We start from the raw sequence: 22,060 nt of genomic DNA, 5'->3' as shown, positions 1-22,060 counted from the left end.
CAGCTGGCCAGCCAGGTGAGGAAACGAAAGTGAGGGAGGAGGAGGAGGAGGAGGAGGTTGCAGGGCCAGGCTCGGCGGCGATAGTGACGGCCTGACCCCTCGTCTCCGCTCGCCGGCAGCTCGCCCCATCCCCTCAGCGTGAGTGCCGGCGCGCGGCCCGGGGGGAGCGAGTGGGCGGGCGCGCGGGCGCAGCATCCTTCCCTTGTGGCGGCGACTCTGCCCGCCTTCTAGTAGCTTCTCTCCGCTCCTGCCCCCTTCTCGCCAGCATCCTCTGAGCCCGGGCTGCCGCTGCCGCTGCTCGCCGCGCACACAGTCTCACACCTGACGTTCCCAAACGAGAAGCTTCCCCCCACCCCACCCCCCCGCGTTCCCTTCCCGCCCCGGTGCGAAGCCCGGCCCGGGGCGCGGAGGCTCAGAGAGCGTCTGAACCCCGCGGAGGGGAGGAAGCAGGCCTCGGTGCCATGCACCCACAAGTGCCCGGTCCGAGCGCGCCTGCCTTTGTGGGTGGCTTGCTAGCCCCGTGGCCTTCCCCTGGCGGGGAGAAGGAGAGGTTGGATTGGATGCCCCGCGAAGTCCCCACTCGAAGGCGCTGTGGTGGAGGAGACGTTCGTATCTGCCGCCTTGCCTTCCACACCGAGCTGGCCGCGCGCCCAGGCTCCCCACTTTTGCGTGCTGTGGCCCGAGGAAGGCTCTGCCGAGCTCCCCGAAGGCTTCCCTGTGGGCCCTTTCTGGCGGCCTAAGATGTCAAGTGAAACGCGGCTCCGGGAGGCCTTGCTTTCTGTTTGTTGAGTCTCCTGGTCTTCCTGCTTCCCTCTGATAGGCGCTGCCTGGGTCACTTAAGAAGTTGCCTCCCGGGATAGGGATGACTGACTGTTGGGTCCACCGGTTCGTCCTTGGGCACGGAAACGGGATCCAGTGTTTTGCTAGGTTTGGGGTGGCGGGGAGGATCACTAATCCCCTTCCAGTTTCATGACTTTCTTACTTCGGCTGCTGTTGCTAGAAACCCATTCCCTTTTTTTTTTTTTTTTTGCCCCCCAGCAAATGTTTTGAAATAAGTTGGACTGGGTCTGACTTTTGTATGGTTTTACTGAGTAGTCAGTTCACAGTGAAAATTTGCTCTTCAAACCACCGTGTCTGACTACACGCCGCAGACGCCTTTCCCCCAAGATGTCAGTTTACCTCTGACTTTGTCTTTTTTTAAAAAAAGTGTTTATTATGTATACAATATTCTGTCTGTGTGTATGTCTGCAGGCCAGAAGAGGGCACCAGCCCTCATTACAGATGGTTGTACATGTGGTTGCTGGGAATTGAACACAGAACCTTTGGAAGAGCAGGCAATGTTCTTAACCACTGAGCCATCTCTCCAGCCCCCTGACTTTGTCTTTTTCTCCTCCCTGAGCCCTATTTGTGGATACACTCCTGAGGATCTCGTGATCATTTCATTCCATCCATTTTTGTAAAAAATATTTTTACTATTTTAAGTTGTGGGCATGTGCGAGCGTGTGTGGTTGCCTGAAGAGGTCAGAGGAGTCTGCTTCCCTGGGACTAGCATTTGTGAGCTGTACAGAGTGAGGGTGGGGAATTGAATTCAGGGCCTGCACACACTCGGACCTGTTGAGCCACGCCTCCAGCTCCTCAGCAGTTTGTTTTTATTTTAAACTTTGTGCTTTCTTCTTGCTTACACCTGCTCATTGCCATCATGGCACTGACTGCTTGCAGCTTCATGTTCTTTTATTTCCACCCTTGCATTGCTGGACTGAAATCCACAGCCTTGCACACACAGGGCAGGGCTCTCTCAGTGAGCTACATCCTCACGTCCTTGGTGTTTTGCTGCAAGTTCTCTCAGACTCTGAGTTTGAGTGCTGAGACACAGGCATACACTAGCCACACCCAGCACTCCGCTTTTTATCATGGGAGATGTAGTCCTAGTCTTAAAATTAATGTCAAAAAATCAAAATTTTTAAAAAGGAAAAACTTAGTGTCTTTGTATCCCAGGACCCTGACAGCTAGCTACCTGTTGTCCCAGGGTTTTCCCACTCTTGGTCTAACCAGCTAATGCATCCATGCCTTACACTAGCACTTCCATATTCCAGACATGAAATAAACTAAATTCCAGCATTTTTGTCACAGTTTCTAATATCTTAGTTTTTCTGGCAAAAATGATTGAAAAAAATCATTGTATGGTGGTTCTTGCAAATACTGGTGGCTGTTATTTAGTAGGTTCTGTAGTTTATTTCCAGTGCACACTGGCATGAATAGCCACTATTGCCTTAAAAGGACAGAGTAACAAGTACTCAAAGGCTTTTTTTCCTCTCTTGTTGAATTCATCTAACTTTTTGGTATCTGACACCAGTGGCCCCTGGGTTTTTAAGTCTGAGATCACCTTGTTTCCTGGTAAAACTGACCAATGTTCCTGAAATCCAGAGCTTGGCCATCCTTTCCTAGACCTTACCTGGAGGAAGAGGCCCTAAGATATGCACCTAACTGATGGCTGTTGACACTTGGGGATCCTTACTTAATTCTCTGTAGTTACAACCCAAGAGCTGACTGATGGGATTTGTGGTTGTAGTAACAATGAAGAGGAGAACTGACCCAGAATGTACTGCCCCCCTCAAGAAACAGAAGCGAATTGGGGAATTTACCCGGCACCTCAGCTCTACATCTGATGATGAACCTCTCTCCTCTGTCAATCATGCAGCAAAAGGTATGCTGGGCTATGTGATCTGAGGCCACTGGCCATCTGGTGGTTTGAAGCCTTAGTGCTTGAATTGAGCAGACTATAGTTTACTGCCCCTTGGACAAAATTAGAAATTTGACAGAAATAAACTTCCATTCTGCTATTATTCTCCTACTAAGAGTAGGGAAACTTGTTTTAAATTTAAAAAAGGGGTGTATGGTCGTGTCCAGAAGTACCTTAATTCTGTTACTAGTCCTTCAACAGATGGCATCCTCACTGCCTTAAGTCAGGTAGAAGTGGTAAATTTGAGTGCCATGGTTTTAATAGCTATAAATAATTTTGGAGCATAGATGTGGGTTGCAGCTGCCTGTCTGACTCTGGTCCTTGCATACAGATTTCTCAGTTCCTGCAGCTGTAATTAGAAATACCCAGCTGTGGTGGAGCATCACTCTGATTGCTGTTTATATTCGGCATAAAGATTTGGTTGGTTTAGTTAAAAGAAACTTTGCTTTGCCTGTAGGTTAACATTGTGAACATGCACAGTGCCTGAAATCACTTCATAGTCAGGCAATTAGACATACTCTATTAGATAGCTCTATTCATTTATTTTTCCTTTTTCCTCTTTCATTTACTTATTGTTATTTTTTGAGATAATTTTCTGATTGTCCTGGAATTCATTATGTAGACAAGACTGGCCTTAAACTCACAGAGATCCTCCTGTTTCTGTCTCGTAAGTGCTGGGATTAAATGTATATGGTACTATGCTTCCATTCATTTCTGAGAACTGCACTGTTTACAACAGAACTTTGTCCTCTCACTTCTGGAGAGTAGCAGTCTCAACCAGACTCTCAGTAGGGCTGCATGTTCCCTATGAAGGCTCTTGGGAAACACTTCCCCTCCTTACTCCTGTAATGTCTGGCGGCTCACTGGCAGTCCTTGGTAGCATATGGCTCTCGTGGTAGTTGTGTCTCCAGTTTCTGCCTCTGCTTCCTGTGTCTGTGTCCACATTTCCCTACTAGGAGGATGGCAGGTGTTGGGTTAGGACTTACGCCACTTTAGAGTTACTTTAACATGATTATATCTGCAAAGACCCTATTTCCAAATAAAATTCCTTCTTAGTTTGTATGTGACAGGAATTTTGAAGGAACACACTATATCCAACCCAGTACACTAGCAGGCTTGCCTTTTGCTTGCTTTGTGTGATCACTGGTAAACTGGAATGAAATTTTGTAACAGATTGGTGACTAAAAGGGTGTGATACTTCCTTTTTGGGTGTTGGTTTATTTACTAGTGTAGGCTCACAGAAGGACAGTTACATATTCGCTGTACTAGTAAAGCTGCCCAGAGAAAAACTTGATAGGTGGTGAGCCTAGTGTATCTTTTTTCCCTTTTTTTATATCTAACTTTATTTTATATGCGTTAGTGTGAGGGTGTCTGATCCATTGGAACTGGAGTTATAGTTGTGAGCTGCCATATGGGTGCTGGGAATTTAATCCAGGTCCTCTTGAAGAGCTGTCAGTGCTCTTAACCGCTGAGCCACTTCTCCAGCTCTGTCTGAGTCTAATGTATCTTTGGCACAGGTGTGATATAGTCTGGTCAGAGGCTCTCATGACCTTGTAAGCAGGTAGGGCTGCCTTCAAAAACTCAGTGGCGTTGCACATGGTCACATATGCCTGGTTCCTGTCTGTCTGGGGTGTTGATACCAGAGAGATCACTTGAGGTGAAGAGATTGAGACCAGCCTGAGCAATGTTGTGGGACCTGTCCACAAAACAATTGTAAAAAGGCGTAAGGGGTAGCTGAGCGGGCAGTGGTGACAGGCAGAGGCAAATGGTTCTCTGATTGTGAGGGCAGCCTGATCTGCAGAGCGAGTTCCAGGACAGCCAGGGCTACACAGAAACCCTGTTTTGAAAAACAAAACAAAGTCTTGAGTGATTTCAGGATAGAAAGAGAAAGTCTATATGTGACCAGGGTCAGTAAGTGGAAAGAAAGAAACAAGAACATCTATAGGTCCCCTTGGGTATGGAGAGGTCTACGAGGGACAAGGGAGCGTATGCTTGGTCGTAAGTGTCTAGTGCTCAGTGGATCTTTGGAAAAGTGAGAGAACAGCTCCCTGGTGAGGATGGTGAGTATATAACGTTGAGGAAACGAGTCTGATTGACAGTTTTGGGTTTTTTGGTTTTTTTGAGATGGGGTTTCTCTCTGTAGAAATCTGTTGGAGCCTGTCCTGGAACTTGCTCTGTAGCCAGGCTGACCTCTAACTCAGAGATTTGCCTGCCTCTGCTCCCCCCTGAGTGCTGGATAAATGGCCTGTGCTGTCTGGCCTATGATTGACATTTTAAACTTTTTTTTTTTTTTAAAGATTTATTTTTTATGTATACAGTGTTTTGCTTGCATGTATGCCTGCACCCCAGAAGAGGGCACCAGATGGTTGTGAGCCACCGTGTGGTTTCTGGGAATTGAACTCAGGACCTGAAAGAGCATCCAGTGTCTTAACCATCTCTCCAGCCCAGACATTTTAAACTTTTAAAAATGTGTCTGTGAAGTGCGATTACCTGTTGGGGAATATTATTTTCAGGTGTATGATTTTATTTACATAGCATTTGTTTAACTCTGTGAAGCTGTGTTACTGTGCTTGTCTAACACACCTGATGGTCTAATAAAGAGATGAACGGCCAATAGCAAGGATAGGCTGGCCTGGCAGGCAGAGAGAATAAATGTAGAAGGAGAAATCTGGTGGGAGAGAGAACGAGGAGGACATCAGGGGCCAGCCACCCAGTCTCCCAGGCAGCCACTGAGTAAGAAAGAAAGTAAGATATACAGAATACCAGAGGGAAAAGGTAGATGGGTTAATTTAAGAAAAGCTAGCAAGCCAAGCGGTGGTGGCGCATACCTTTAATCCCAGCACTCGAGAGGCAGAGGTGGGCAGATCTCTGAGTTCGAGGCCAGCCTGGACTACAAGAGCTAGTTCTAGGACAAGCTCCAAAGCTACAGAGAGACCCTGTCTCGAAAAACAAAAAAACCAAAACAAACAAACAAACAAAAAGGCTAGCAAGAAACAAGACCAGGCATTCATGTGAATAAGCCTTCATGTGAGATTTATTTGGGAACTGGGTGGCAGGCCCCCTGCCAAAGGGAACCCAAAAGAGTTTAAAAAAAAAAAATCATATAACAATTACTGGCCTGGCATATGCCCTTACTTTTACAAAATAGCTTTAACCTTTTCTGGAAGTAGCTTCATGACTCGGGACTGACTATTGCTGCCGTGTGTAGAGAGTGGAGATTGGGACTGGCCAGCTTCATGTGTGTCTGACAGTAGACCAGTTGGTTGTTTTTTCAGTTGTAGAAAACAAGGCAGAAGGCAGAGGCAAACCAACATAGCTACATATTTCCAGGTTAGTTACTGTAAGAGAGAGCAGCCTCCCAGTGAAACAGTGACAGGACAAGGTGAGCCTGGCTGCTCCGTGGTTCCTGCTCTCTTGCATGCCTGGCAATGGAGTAAACTACTTAGTCCATAGTTTCTAGAGAGGACTGAGAAAAGGTCATGGTGTCATCTTTCTAAGAATATGAAACTCCTGGCGTCTTTCCTTTGCCCATCCCTCCTCTCCTCCGTCTTTTGGACTGTGTTCTGTATCAGCTCCTCTTAGGCGTCTCCGTGACAGTGCTCTGTCAAGCTTGCTGTTTCCTGAGTTGCATGTGAGGCTCTCCTCTTCAGGCTGTTGAGTTACAGCAGGGATGTTTCCATCTACTCATGTACAGTTCAGCTAGATTTGAGAAATGCCCTTTGGGAACAATCAGAAAATAGAAAAATAGTACTGACTATTCCTGTCTGGACCTAGTGTTTTCTTCCTTTGCTGGATCAATGTGATGATTCATTAGCAGATCTATTTAATCAGTTTGTTTGACATTTTTCTCAGGTAGATCATTGCCAACTCAACAGCTTGACATTTAGCCGAGGAAAAGAAGAAAGGGATATTATCATGGGCATCTTGGCATCAGTCTCTTCCAGGTGTTCTAGAGGAGTTTGAAAGCATTTTCAAGTGTAAATAAAGTCTTAGAAGCTCAGTCAGATAACCTTCTTGCAGTAAGAGAGGTACTTGGCAGCATCTTGTTCTTTTTAGCTGCTTCTAACAGGAAAATTGGTCTAGATCCCAGGAAAATGTCTTTTTTTTCCCCCAGTGTGCATGTAGTGTGGGCTCAGGATCCTCTTGTAGCTGGTTGGTTTGGAAGTGGCAAACCAACCAGCAGCACATTAAAAGCAGCTTTCCCTCCACCAGGTTTAATTCTTCCCTCAATAGGCTTTTGCCCTGAAACATGATTGCTTTCCTGTCAGTCCAGATTCATGGCCTTAAATCAAAAACTCTCTTTAATCAGTGTCTGTTTAAATTGCTCTAATGAGTTACTATTTGTTTGGCATGAAGGAGAAATGGCATCTTTAAAGCAAGAATGAGTGTATTCCCTAGCACTTGTTAGGTAGGATATGGTGCTCATTAAAATTCATATTTTATTCGGTATCTGTGTGCTTCTCACCTTGGCTGGGATTGGTTGGAGCTGCCTCTCTTTGGGTTTTCACTTTCATTTTTAACCTTGGCATACTCATCTTACTGTTCTAAAGGTGGTGAGAACCCTGAACATCTGGCTGTGGGATGTGTGCCACACCCCTCTCACTACTGGATCCTGAAGGATCCTCCTGGCTCCTTAGAGCTGGAGCACGCACAACCACCTTTCAAAAGATGCTCTCAGGGTAGGCTGTGCATGTCTACAAGGCTAGTAAAAGGAACAAGACTGCTACAGCACTGCAGCTTCTAACTAAGCCTGAATCAACAGATTTCCCAGAAGAGCCATCAGGGCACGTTCTCTGCCCCGCCTTTTACTCCTGAGCGGTTCTGGTTAAAGGAATGGAGGCACCTTAGAAAGAGAATCTGCACTTTGGAGCACCATTCCTTAATGTGTGGGCTCTGCTGCAGAGCTCTCTCTTCTCCACATGGGAGATGACAGATTGCAGCCTGGGAAGCATCTTGATCTGTCAGAAGGCCTCGCCTCTCAGAGCTGCTGCCTGATTTCTCTGGAAAGAAACCAATCTCTTCTCAGAGCTTGGAATGGTGATTCGTTATAGCGGCGTGGTGTGTGTCCCTCCCTCCCCCAGTTTTCGCAGCAAAGTACAAAACAGAAAATAAATACTGCCTCACCTCTCCGTTTCCATGGTTACTCATTGTTAATGTTCTGTCCTTTCTTTTTGAGTAGCACTCTCTGCCACTGTGACGTGTGCTGCATTGATGGATATAAGTGAGATACTTACTAAGAAAATTGGGCAGCCATCTTAATAGGAAGGGACAGACTTCATGCTCTTAAACTAAAATTCCTTCTGGTTTAGAAAACACAATTTTGAGTATATTTCGAGTGCTGTTTTTTTTTTTCAGAATGTTTTATTCTTTAAAAATGCACATTTATTCGAGACCAGCCTGGTCTACAAGAGCTAGTTCCAGGATAGGCTCCAAAACCACAGAGAAACCCTGTCTCGAAAAACCAAAAAAAAGAAAAAAAAATGCACATTTATCTGTTAAATTTCAAAGTTCTCTGACAGTTATTTTTTCATAGAAAGTGTCCTATTTTACTTAGTATTGGACCTATCAAGAACAGGTTCTGAACCAAAGGAGTTGTCTGACCTAGACAAGCAATGGGCCTTTTGTTGTTGTTTTTTGTTTGTTTTGTGTTCTTTTTCAAGACAGGGTTTCTATGTAACAACCCTGGATTTCCTGGAACTCACATTGTAGACCAGGCTGGCCTCAAACTCACAGAGATCCGCCTGCCTCTGCCTCCCAAGTGCTGTAATTAAAGGCATGCGCCATCACTGCCCAGCTTTTTTCTTTTTCTTTTTTTAATTGAGATTTATTGAGCTCTTCATTTTTCTCTGCTCCCCTCAATGCCTCTCCCCTCCCCTTCAACCCTTTCCCAAGGTCCCCATGCTTTCAATTTACTCATGAGATTTTGTCTTTTTCTACTTTCTACTTCCCATGTAGATTAGATCTATGTAAGTCTCTGTTCGTGTCCTCATTGTTGTCTAAGCTCTCTGGGATTGTGGTTTGTAGGCTGGCTTTCTTTGCTTTATGTTTAAAAACCACCTATGAGTGAGTACATGTGATAATTGTCTTTCTGTGTCTGGGTTACCTCACTCAAAATAATGTTTTCTAGCTCCATCCATTTTCCTGTGAAATTCAAGCTGTCGATATTTTTTTCTGCTGTGTAGTATTTCATTGTGTAAATGTACCACATTTTCCTTATCCATTCTTCAGTCGAGGGGCATTTAGGTTGTTTCCAGGTTCTGGCTATGACAAAGCTGCTGTGAACATAGTTGAGCACATGTCCTTGTGGCACAATTGAGCATCCTTTGGATATATACCCAAAAGTGGTAGAGCAATTGTCACACTCTGACATCCAAAGGGGTTGTACCAGCTTGCATTCCCACCAGCATGCTGTCACACAACCCCTGACTAAAACCGTCACCACACAACAAATAATGTAAAAAAAATTATTATAAAGAAATTTGATTTAGCCGGGTGGTGGTGGCGCAAGTCTTTAATCCCAGCACTCGGGAGGCAGAGGCAGGTGGATCTCTGTGAGTTCAAGGCCAGTGTTTGGTCTACAAGAGCTAGTTCTAGGATAGGCTCCAAACCTACAGAGAAACCCTGTCTCGGGGGGGAAAAAGTGTAAGAAAAGGACTGCAGAGATTGCTGAGTGCCCTATACCTGTCCGATGGCTCACAAAGGCCTATGCCTGTTGCTCCTTGGCATCTGACACCTCTTCTGGACTCTGAGAGCACCTGTCTGTCCTCACATGTGCACATGCGCACACACACCTGTCCTCACATGTGCATATGCACTCACACATACACATGATTTAAAGATAGAAATCTTGAAACAAAACCCGAGCTGTTTCATTCTGCTCTTTGTGATAGAAAACTAGATCAGGTTTGTCCCACACCGTCATTTTCCATTCTGTTTCCAGGCCCCAGTCCCTGTGTGTGTGTGCATCGGCACTTTCAGGGTCGTCGGTTTCATTGTTTTTATGTATCTTAGCTTTCAAATCTCAATTACAATGCAAGTACAAGAAATTAAAATGCATAATTATATTTTCTACCCAAGAGTAGACATCATGTATGCTGGCTAAGCACTCTACACAGAGTTATATACCCCAGTGGTTATTATTATTTAAATTTTAAAAAGATTTGATTTGCCGGGTGGTGGTGGCGCAGGTCTTTAATCCCATCACTTGGGAGGCAGAGGCAGGTGGATCTCTGTGAGTTCAAGGCTAGTCTGGTCTACAAGAGCTAGTTCCAGGATAGGCTACAAACCTACAGAGAAACTCTGTCTCGAAAAACTGAAAAAAAAAAAAAGTTTTTATGTGCCTACATATATGTATATATACCATCTCTGTGCACATGGTGGTCAGAAGAGGGTGCCAAATCTCCTAGAACTGGAATTAAAGATGGGTAAGCTGCCATGTGGGTGTTGGGAATTGAATCTGGATCTGCTTCAAGAGCTGCAAGAGCTCTTAACCACCGAGCCCTCTCTCCAGTGCCCTTTTAAGTGGTTATCTTTTTTTAAAGCATGTATTTATAATAAATTTTGTTATGGTAGTTTCATACATGTATATAATGCATTTTGATCATATTCACACATTCACCCCCATGACTCTCTTCCCTCTTTGCCTGATCCCGACTAGCTAGCCCCCTTCTACTTTTATGGAGAGACTCAGTGACAAAAATAGACAGACACCCCCAGGGTGTCTCCTTAGGATTGATTACATGCTCATGGGTAAGGGTTTGTTTACAGGAGTTGTGGGTACCTTACCAGTGGCCACACCACTGAAGAAGTGGCTCTCCCTCCCCATCAACCATTCATTGGCTGTGTATACATCCTCAGGGAGGGGCCCCATGAACAACCCCCCTCCTATGACAGATGCTGATGGACCCTGTCTTGTGCAGGTAATCACTGCTGTAGTTCAAGAGTACAGCAACTGTCTCAGCCTGAAGTGAGAGCTCCACACCTTTCCCCTCCTGACTCCACATCCTTTCCGCCCCTTCTTTCAGGATATGCTCTGAACCTTGGAAGGAATGACAGAGCTTTCCTATTTTTAGTTGGACATTTAAATTATTTTAAAAGATTAAAAAATGATTCTCTGTGTGGGTATGTGCATGTGAATGCAGGTTCCTTCTGAATCTAGAAGGAGGTGTTGGGTCTCTTGGAGTTACAGGAAATCGTGGGCTCCTCTTTGTGGGTGCTGGGAACCTAATTCTGGTTCTCTGGAAGAGCAGTGTATTCTCTTAACTACTGGGCCATCTCTCTAACCCCGTGGCTAACGAGTCACTTATTTTCACTTTGACCAGTTCTGGGCCTCTGCCATTACCACTATGCACTGCAGAGAGAAGCTCATCTGCCCGAAGCTGACAGCAGTGTTGCTCTATGGGCATAAACAGTTACTCAGAAGCCATCTTGTTTCTTTAGCAGACCAGCTGCAGCTTCCCCACTAGGGCTTGTGACCGCCGCAGCTGTGGAATTTGATTGGGTTTACAGCACCAAGTGTGAATTCCTCTTGTGGAATGGGCCTCAACTCCACCTTCTATTATTTTTTTTTTTGACAGTCTTGGTGATCTGTTTCAACACATACAGCAAAGTGTTCTTAGTTCTTGGATCCTTGCAAGAAACTCTTGGTGTGTGTGTGCGCGCGCCAGAAAGCTAGACTGGGTGATTTCTTCCTCGGTTACTTTCCTCCTTGTTTTGAGACAGAATCTCTCACTGAACCTATAGTGCTCATCGATTCAGTTAGAATAGCTGCTAGTTGACTAATAAACTCCAGGAATCCTCCTGTCCCTGCTCTCCCCATGTCCTTAGGTAACAAGTTACTACTAAGAAGTGTGCACTGCTGAGCACTGTCCAAATTCTTTTATTTAGTGTTTGAGACAGTCTTACTGTGTATCTCCGGCTATCCTGGAAAACTGTATGTAGACCAGGCTGACCTCGAACTCAGAGATCCGTATGCCTCTGCCTCGAGTGCTGGGATTGCCCAGCTTCTTAAACCTTGGGATCAAAGGTGAGCATCATTATGGGTGGCTCACTGTCTAACCTCTTTATTGTTGTTTGGTTGTTTTTTTTTTCCCCCCCATAACAAGGTTTCTCTGTGTAACTCTGACTGTCCTGGAACTTGCTCTGTAGACCAGGCTCACCTTGAACACAGAGATCCATCTGCTGAGTGCTGGGATTGCCCAACTTCTTAAGCCTTGGGATCAGATTGGACATCACCGTCCTTATTTCCTGTTCTGCATTCCTCTTAGTTTACTGCTGTTTGTACCATTTTTAGTGGAAATGTATAGAAATTCTTGCCCAAACTTTTGAGAGTGTTTTCATATTCAGGTGGATTTGTCTCAGAAACCTCTTGTGCTGGCCACTTTCTCTACTCAGTTTAACACAAGCTAGAGCCATCTGAAAAGAAGGAACCTCAGTTGGAAAAATGCCTCCACATTGGCCTGTAGGCAAGCCTGTGTTTCATTTTCTTGATTAATGATTGATGTGGTAGGGCCCAGGCCACTGTGGGCTTTGCTGTCCTGGCAGGTTATCTTGGATTATATAAAAAAAAAAACAAGCTGAACAAGTCAGTAAGTCGGCTTTAAGTCTTGGCTCTTCTCTCATGCTCTTTGGTGGTCTCTGCTCTGGTTCCTGCCCTGACTCCTTCCCCTCATGAAAGGCAGTAAGCTCTAAGATGACATAAACCTATTCTCCCCAAGCCGCTTTTGGTCATGGTGTTTCCTTACATTTAGAAACCCTAAGGCAGAGCTTGATACCATGTTCGTGGGATATTGCTGTAATTGACCTGACCATGGTGTTTTGGGAGAGGATTGTAGAAGGAATTTGGAAATTTGGACTGGAAAAGCTGTTGAGTGTTGAGAGCTTACTAAGCGGTTGTGAGAACTTGGAAAATAATGCTCAGAGTAGTGCAGATGATGGAGGCCTGGTTTCAGAGGAAACTCTGAGAGCCCTTAAAGACTATGAAGTCATTGGTTATTCGTGTAAATTCAAATCAAGAATCTGGAGTGCTGGTTAGATGTGACTGATTAAGAAGCGGTCAACATCACTAAGGTGAAACTTTTGCTTTACTTGGGACAATTACTGCTGATTAGCTGGAGCTGGGATATCAGTTAGGACTAACAAAGGATCAGCATCGCTGATGTGAAGACTTCTGGGAGTTTTTTCTTCAGGGTTAGCACGTAGAAGCTATGGTCAAGAGGCGACTGAGGCTACAGTTCATTCTGGCTTTGATAATGTGTGAGATTATCTCACTTAGTACTAGTTTTAAGGGCATATAGGGTCACAGAAAGCAGCTTGGCACTTTCGAGATTCCAGGCCATTGGAGACAGCAGTAAATGTGAGTGACCACTGAGGACAGCAGCAGCTGCGCAGTGCAGCGGCCCTGAGCCTGAGAAACAAGCGGGACAAACAGCTGCATAGGCCCTGTGGAACCAGAGGATTGTGAGTGAGTCACAGACATCAAGCTCAACTTTCTCTTTTAAGGATACAACATTCTGCCTCCATGTGTGCCTGCACGCCAGAAGAAGGCTCCAGATCTCTTTGTAGATGGCTGTGAGCCACCATGTGGTTGCTGGGAATTGAACTCAGGACCTCTGAAAGAGCAGCCAGTGCTCTTAACCTCTGAGCCCCAAGCTGAACTTTTTTACATTGTTGAATTTTGGTTTTGCTTGTGATTGGGCCTTGGTTCTTCTCTCTTGGAATAAAAGGTACATAGTTTATTTTGATTTTACAGGAGCCTACAGTTAGACTCCTCCCAGTCCATCTCCCTTTATCTCCCCCATTTCCCTTCAGGAAAGAGTAGGCTCCCAGTGATACCAACTAGACACGAGACTTGGGTATTTTTAAGAGACTGAACTTTTTTTTTTTTTTTGGTTTTTCGAGACAGGGTTTCTCTGTGGTTTTGGAGCCTGTCCTGGAACTAGCTCTTGTAGACCAGGCTGGTCTCGAACTCACAGAGATCCGCCTGCCTCTGCCTCCCGAGTGCTGGGATTAAAGGTGTGCGCCACCATTGCCCGGCGAGACTGAACTTTTAAAGTGTAAGAATTTTTTTTTTTAAATTATGAGGCTTTTAAAGTTATGTTTTGTATTGTGATACTAATATTAACATGAGATTTTAGGGACAAATGAGAAAAGAAAGATTATAGTTGAATAGTGATGTGTTTGTGTGTCAAGTTGACACGTGGTCAGTTGTGTTAGCTAGGTTTTCGTCAGCTTGATGTAAGCTGGGGTCATATGGAAAGAAGGACTCTCAGCTAAGGAAATGCTTCGTCACATTCCCCTGTAGGGCACTGTCTTGATAAATGATTGATGAAGAGGGTACGACCTACTGATGGTGGCATTCCTGGGCAGGTGGCCTTTGGTTGTATAAGAAAGCAGGCTGAGCAGTCTGTGGAGAGAAAGTTAGCAAGTAGCTCTCTTCCCTGGTCTCTGCTTCAGTTCCTGCCATGACTTCTCTGAAGAACAATAAGCTTTAAGATGAAATAAACCCTTTCTCCCTAAGTTGTTTTTGGTTATGGTGTTTTTCACAGTAGAACACGTCCTGAATAAAATTACTTTGGAAGAAGTAGCCTTCAAAGTCAATAGATTCATAAAGCACAGAACAGTAAATTGAATACCCAGACTGAAAAGCATCCCAGCCTGATGAAGGGACAGGTAGCCCATCCTTTCTGACTGCTGCTGAGTTAGATCTTATATGGAGTCCTTTGACAAGGTTGGTGGACAGTGGAGAGGATGACTTGGCCTGCTCAGGCTCCAGCCCCTCCTGTAGAATTTACTCTCTCTTCTGCTGTCTGCTCAGTTGGTGGTCCTGCTGGAGTTTTTGTTTTCATCCCTAGCCTTCCTTTCCTCTTTTTCCTTTTCTCCCTTTTCCTGTCTCTCCCCTTCCCTGCAGTGGGCTACCAACCAGCTCCCAATTCATGATTAGATACTTATTATTAGTTATGAATGCTCAGCTTTAGGCTCGTTTCTTGCTAGCGCTTATAATTTAACCTATTTCTCTTTATTCACACTTTGCCTCAGGGCTTTTTACCTTTCCTTCCTTCTGTATGTCTTGTTTCACTGCTTCTCATGTCTGTCTGTCTGGTGGCTGCCTGGCTTCTGGTCCCAGGTGTGTCCCTCTCATTCTCCCTTGTTCTCTTCTTCTTTTCTCCTCTCTCTCTCTCTCTCTCTCTCTCTCTCTCTCTCTCTCTCTCTCTCTCTGTTTTTTCGAGACAGGGTTTCTCTGTAGCTTTGGAGCCTGTCCTGGAACTAGCTCTTGTAGACCAGGCTGGCCTCGAACTCACAGAGATCCTCCTTCTTTTCTCCTCTCTCTCTCTCTCTCTCTCTCTCTCTCTCTCTCTCTCTCTCTCTCTCTCTCTCTCTCTCTCTCTCTCTCTCTCTCTCTGTTTTTTCGAGACAGGGTTTCTCTGTAGCTTTGGAGCCTGTCCTGGAACTAGCTCTTGTAGACCAGGCTGGCCTCGAACTCACAGAGATCCTCCTTCCTCTGCCTCCTGTGTGCTGAGATTAAAAGTGTGCTTTTTATTAGACCAGTCAGGTGCCTTAGGCAGGCAAGGTGAAACAAATGTAACACATCTTTACATAATTAAACAAATGCAGCACAAACAAATGTAACACATCTTTTCATCGTTAACAAAGGCAGCAGAAACAAATATAACACTTCTTTACACAAGTAAATATTCCACGCATAAACAAAGGTAGCATCTTTACATAGTTAAATATTCCACAACTTCCCTCTTTCTCTTTCCTCTTTTTCTCTTCCTCTAGCCAGCTTCAGTGAAGACCTCCTCTCTTACCTGCAAGTATAAAGGACTGTAAATGCAAAGGGAGCTAACGAGGAGGTTAAGCAATCAGTATTTAGAAATTTGGGCTGGAAAGACGGCTCAACAGGGAAAGGTGTTTGCTGCTGAGTCTGAGGACTTAATTCAGTCTCCAGAACCCACTTGGTAGAAGGAAAAAACCAACTCTTTCAGGTTGTTCTCTGATCTCCACTCAGATCTACTCCCCAGTAACTTACACAAACAGATATGATACAAATGAAAAGATAATTTTTTTAAATAGTTGTTAAATACTGAACAGTAGCAGAAAAAAATAACATCTTACATTTGATAGTGTGCTTTCTCATAGATTATTTCAGTTTTTAAACATCCCTGTGAGGCACTGCTGTCTCAGTTTGACAGTGGGTAAAACTGAAAAGGTGAGGTAGGAAAATGATTGTGGTTGAGTTCCTGCCGTGTTCCACACCAGTAGGTGCTGGACTCCAGCTCCCGAGGGGTTAAGGTCCCAAAGGAGAGTAACACAGTCGGAGAGTGAATCGAGATGGCTGCCCGATTATTGAAAAAGGCGACACCTTTTATATACTCTATAATTGTACAACGGATTAAATGAGAAAATGGATGAATGTGAGCTGGAGTGTGGCTTTTGATCTGAGGTTGAGGAAGCTAGCATTGACCTCGATAAGCTAATAGGCACCAGTCATTGTTAATGGAGGGGTCACAAGTTCCTCTTGCCAGAGAGAGAATGACTCCCTTTTGGCAAGCAGGAATTTTCTTTAAGCCCCAGAGGCTCTTTTGGGAAAAGGATTTTCTTGGGGAACCAGATACCTCATATAGAATGTTGCAGTTTTTTATATGACTTAGTTTTCCAAATATCTAATCCTTAAAGTGAGTAAAGACAAAGCTAGACAAATATTACTGTGAACCTGAGTAGACCTTAGAAATTTAAATCTTTTTTTTTTTTTTTTTTGAAGTCAGTTTCTCTGTGTAACAGCCTTAGCTGTCCTGGAACTAGCTCTTGTAGATTATGCAGACCTTGAACTCACAAAGATCCGCCTGCCTCTGCCTCCCAGGGTGCTGGGATTAAAGGTGTGTGTCACCACCGCCCAGCAGAATTTATAAATTTTAATTATCAAAATGTACCTTACTTATCAAGCATATGTTACTTATCTAAATTTTCTAGCCGCCTGGTGTTAGCTTGTGTGGGAGGAGGCAGAGTTATGCTATATGATTCCATGGTAGGGGGGGATTGTTTTCCAAAGAATTCAAGAGGCTACCATTGTATATACATCCTCATCTTCCATTGAAGCCCACAGGAAAGGCTTAATACTGAGAATCATTAACAGTGAGACTTGTCATCCAAAAAGTCGAAATGCTGGAACTTTGTCAAGCAGTAATAATCTCCATGCAGTCTGTGACAAATAGGAACTTTGGTGATTTATTCAAGATTATATAGCTGGAAAGAATGGAGATTTGACCCTGGGTCATTGCATGAGTGCCATTCAATGCAGGACACATATTAGACATAAGCAGACTAAGTGGATTGTGGATGTATGCAGGCCATTTTGTGATAGGGACTCACCTAAACATTTCTCCCTCTCTCTTCCAGCATCTACCACAAGCCTTAGTGGATCTGACAGTGAGACTGAGGGGAAGCAACCCTGCGTGGAGAGTTTTAAGGATGACTTCAAAGCAGATTCCCTTGTGGAGGGAACATCTTCTCGCTATTCCATGTATAATAGTGTTTCCCAGAAGCTTATGGTATGTTACTGTTTGGAATGGATTTCTACGGCTTGCCCAGGAGGGTGAGAGAGAGAGGGCAAGTGTGTGTTGGGTTTGGGGTGGGACACAGTTGGCACAGGCTAGGTTGTGAGCATTTTTCCTCCACTTTCTGGCTGTTGGAATTTAGAGAAAGTGTGGCCTTCTCTCAGTACATGTGTCTGTCATGTTGGAATCATCCGTGAAAAGTGTCAGTGTCTCCTGTCTTGCCCAGAACTGGATCATGGTTTAGTACCCACATTAATTCATGCCCGTCACACGCATGTGTGGGTATGCTTCCCTAGACATGGGCGTGTCACAGTTGAGGAGGTTCCTGCTGTTTTGCTCTAGTGAATACTCTGAAAAGAAAGGACTCACTTCCTGTTGGTGCTGAAAATAAATGCAAATAGCATGGGCTCTTTCCATGGAAGGCCCTGCTGTCCTCCCTAGCTTTCACATACACTGACAGGTAGCAAAGGAAAGGGGAAACCTGCTCAATTTCCTTGTTAAAATGTAGTGGCCGTGCAAAGTTTGTCTTTTGTTCAGCCTCACCAGTGTCATGGTTGGTTCCAGAATTTTGTTGGATTAGTTTAAGATTGAGATGTGCTCCTGCTGAAGTTAGAGGTCAGGTTGCCATTGAAGCCTGTGAGCTTTGGTCAGTGGAGATGGAGACGCTCATGACTTAGCCCCTGACCCAGGGAACGGACCTTTGGCTGCTATACAGGATCTGCCCAGTCTGTAAGCGGCAGTGGCAGTTTTCAAACAATGTGACCCTCCAGGAGGAATTAGACCTCTGTGTTGAAGCTCTTTGATTGGGTAAGAATCTGTAGGATTTGGGTCCCTGCTCTTTGAGGTCTTACCTTTGTCTAGTAACTCTGGGGATTATAGACAGGACATTCAAAAAGGTGTTTCTGTGCCAGGACATTAAAGTGTCCTCCTCTGTTCTATATGAAGCAAACTTTCAAGTTACTCTAACTGAATAGGCTCCTGCAAGCCCACACTCCTGGGTAGTAGCTGCTGTTTGAAGCTGCTGTATCCTAAATTAGGTTCTCTTCATTAGCTCTATCCTGGATCTCATTTCCCCTTAATATGACAAAGTAGCTGAAAGGGAGAGCTGTGCAAATGTCCAGTGAGAGTCATTAAGTATTCTCAGTGCTAATCATGGCTCTGCAGCCCCTCTCATGTATCTAGTGTCAGGTTGTCCTAGACGTCACCTGCAGAATCGATAGCTGCTGACCCACAGTGAGTTATTTATGCTTCTTTTCATCGTCAGGCTAAAAGGCAAACTTTAGGCCTTACTCATGTGTTTCTCAGGGTTTATCACAGTGTATGATCTGTGATAGGGACTAAGTAAATGTCTGTTGACTGAATTAATTGTGCTTTGTTCCTTTTTCAGGCCAAGATGGGCTTCAGGGAAGGGGAAGGATTAGGTAAATACAGCCAGGGTCGGAAGGACATTGTGGAGACCTCCAATCAGAAAGGCCGTCGTGGTTTGGGTCTGACACTGCAGGGTTTTGATCAGGAGCTGAATGTGGATTGGCGGGATGAGCCAGAGGTAAGCTGGTGAAGGTGCAGGAAACAGGAAAGCTGTTGGTGTTTTTGAATGGGTGGCTTTCTGAAACCATATTTTAGCAAATTAAAACCCTGGGGAAGCAGTTTGAGCAGGGTGGTTAGAGGGGTTCGATGTTAGCATCTTACATGGGACATGTGCTGACTAGATTTATGTCAGCTTGACACAAGCTACATTCATTTTAGAAGAGAGAACCTCAATTGAGAAACTGCCCCCACCAGATTGGGCAAAGCCTGTGATACATTTTCTTGATAGATAATTGATGTGGGAGGGTCCAACTCACTGTGGGCAGTACCAGCCCCAGGTTGGTAGTCCTGGGTATTATAAGAATGCACACCTTTACTTCCAGCATCCAGGAGGCAGAAGCAGGAGGACTCACAGTTTGAGGACAGTTTGGTGCTATTAAGCGCTATTAAGTACAGAGTGAGTTCCAAGATAGCTAGAACTACACAGAGAAAAAAACAAAAAAAGAAAGCAGTCTGAGCAAGCCATAATGAACAAGCCAGTAAGCAGCACCCCTCCAATGACCTCTGCTTTAGCTCCTGCCTCCAGGTTCCTTCCCTGACTTCCTTCAGTGGCGGACTGTGATGTGGAAGTGTAGGGAAATAAATCCTTTTTTTTTTTTTGGTCATGGTGTTTGATGACAGCACTAGAGAAACCCTGACTAAGACAGAAAGGAGAACACTGAGGCTGTATTCAGAGAGAAGACTTTGTTTCTGTTGTTTTCTAGAACTAAGACGGTTCTTTGGCTACACAAAGAACTTTTTTTTAAAAAGATTTATTTATTTTTTATGTATACAGTGTTCTGCCTGCATGTATTCCCTGCAGGCCAGAAGAAGGCACCATATCTCATTATAGATGGTAATGCTGGGAATTGAACTTAGGACCTTTGGAAGAGCAGGCAAAGCTCTTAACCACTGCACCATCTCTCCAGCCCCACAAAGAACTTTTAATAGCTAAGTGGAATATTCCTAGTAGATTGTTAGACTTTACAGGCTAGGGAGTTCTCTCTCTGCTAGGAGGGTCCAGCAGGTGAATGGGCCCCCATTACTCCTCCAGTGCAGGATGGATTACGAGCCTCTGACATTCTTCCATCTTCACATGTTTTGTTATCCAGGTTGTACATGTGTTTGGTTGTGTACACTTCTGTTGTACTTTTTACTTGATTGTATTTGTTGTAAGATAAACTTTTTCTGCAACAGTTCTATAAGAATGTAGGCTGTGAGCTGGCTGTGGTGGCGCACGCCTTTAATCCCAACACTCAGGAGGCAGAGGCAGATGGATCTCTGTGAGTTTGAGGCCAGCCTGGTCTACAGAGCTAGTTATAGTTCCTTTGCAAACCAATTCTTACACATACCAGGAAAGTGCTATATCTCCAGGCCGAAAAGAGGCTTTTAAAATTTGTTCCCATGCATAGTGTTGAAGTTTTATTTATTTTATTTTTACCTTATTCTTCAAACGATTTAATAAAAGTGCCCAAAATAGTGATAATAATAATCTGGGATATTAGCATTACAGAGTTAAGGTTAAGGGAAGCACCATTGTCTGACCATCTCATAGTGGCAGTAGATAGGCAGGTGTGGCTGTGAGCGCTGGGACCCTGCTGTGATTGTTACTGTGTACACGTGTTTGCTATAGAGATGCCGAGTGCTTTCCTCGTCCTCATTTGTGTGGAAGCAAGTGGATAGAGGTTCTGATCCTGTCACTGGGGCAGGACTTGAATTCCCTATTCAGTCTGAAGTATGAAAGTTGATGTAAAAATCTCTCTTAAGGAGATAGGCTATTTTAAAAACCCTTTTTTCTGGTGAAGCCGTTGCCGTCACCATTGGCCATAATTAATTTTTCTCAGGTAGAAGCTGCCTGGTAGGGAGGGTTGGCTGCACAGCCAGTTGGTAGCCATTTCTTTAAAGTGGATGAGGCTGGGTGGGCCACAGCGGGAAAGTGCTCAGAGGCTCCTGGAGCGCGCAGGTGTAAAGTTCAAGGTTTTACATCTCGGGCAAATCCATCCCTTGGGTAATCTTGATGTCCAGGCTTCCATGGGAAGATTAATTCTGCTTTTATTCAACAAATGATTGTCCAGTGTGTATATAAGTTTTTTGTTGTTGTATACGGCTTATAGTTTACATTTGTGCTTAAAGTCGGGATTTGAATGGGAGAAGAAACCATAATTCACTGCCAGATTCATACACAAACGCTTCTGTGATTTTTCTTTTTACTTTGCTATCTTGATGGTGGTTGGCTTGCCTTTGAGACCTTGCATTGTGATCCCATTTTACGCCTCTCAGAGCGTGTAACATTACCCTTTAATCACATTGCTTCAGTTTGCAATGGTGAATCCTTGCTTGGGAAGCAGTCTGTTCAGCTGACACTCGGGTTGACCACGTAGATAGGTTTTAGAATCCACATTTTTCTAGCCCAATGGCACTTAGTCCTGAATTCACTGCACAACTATTGCAGACTTAATATGTCCAGTCCCCACATCAGACCAACCTCAACTGTCTGCTCTAAAACGTATTACTCTTTGAAAGCTCTGTAAGTGATGCTAGTGTATGATTGGTGAGAACCCTGGTTCAGTTTGTTCAGAAAAGTACTTGAACTGGGCAGGCACGCCTTTAATCCTAGCACTTGGGAGGCAGAGGCGAATGGTTCTCTGTGAGTTCAAGGTCAGCCTGGTCTGCAGAATGAGTTCCAGGACAGGTTCCAAAACTACAGAGAAACCCTGTCTGGGGAGGGGGGCATTTGACAAGTTAAAAGGAAGCAGACGTTAGAGATGAACCTCTGCTCTCCTAGAGTCAGTGCTAGGAGAGACTGTTTACCGGTTTCTGGTTTATTTTGTGAACAACATTGGGGGCATTAGCATTAGGAGGTGAGGCTAAGTGCTATTAAATTGTACCTCAGAGAATTGTATTTATGTGACACTGCCTAGGTATTTCTCTGTCCTCATTCTCTCTCTTTCAATATTCAATGACTTAAGTTTATTTTTCATTCATGCAGAGTCTAAAGATATGGAAACTATGTGCCAGACTGATTATAGCACTTTTTTTTAAAGTTTATTATTTATTATGTATACAGTGTTCTGCCTACATGCCAGAAGAGGGCACCAGATCTCAATACAGATGGTTGTGAGCCACCATGTGGTTGCTGGGAGTTGAACTCATGACCTCTGGAAGAACAGCCAGTGCTCTTAACCTGTGAGCCATCTCT

General features: G+C 44.6%; 1 protein-coding gene across 2 annotated transcripts in view; it reads left to right on the top strand.

The window, feature by feature from the left end:
- Cmtr1 (cap methyltransferase 1) overlaps positions 1 to 22,060 on the top strand; it is a 45,760-nt gene continuing 23,700 nt past the window's right edge. For both annotated transcript variants that reach the window (XM_057794685.1, XM_057794684.1), the window contains exons 1-4: positions 1 to 138; positions 2,570 to 2,704; positions 17,138 to 17,289; positions 18,683 to 18,841. In XM_057794685.1, the coding sequence (XP_057650668.1) occupies positions 2,575 to 2,704; positions 17,138 to 17,289; positions 18,683 to 18,841 (441 nt within the window). In that variant the 5' untranslated portion in view covers positions 1 to 138; positions 2,570 to 2,574. The remainder of the gene's footprint in view (positions 139 to 2,569; positions 2,705 to 17,137; positions 17,290 to 18,682; positions 18,842 to 22,060) is intronic.

The sequence above is a fragment of the Chionomys nivalis genome, chromosome 19, assembly GCF_950005125.1.
Source record: "Chionomys nivalis chromosome 19, mChiNiv1.1, whole genome shotgun sequence".
Taxonomy (NCBI): Eukaryota; Metazoa; Chordata; class Mammalia; order Rodentia; family Cricetidae; genus Chionomys; species Chionomys nivalis.
This window is presented reverse-complemented; position numbering and strand designations above follow the sequence as displayed.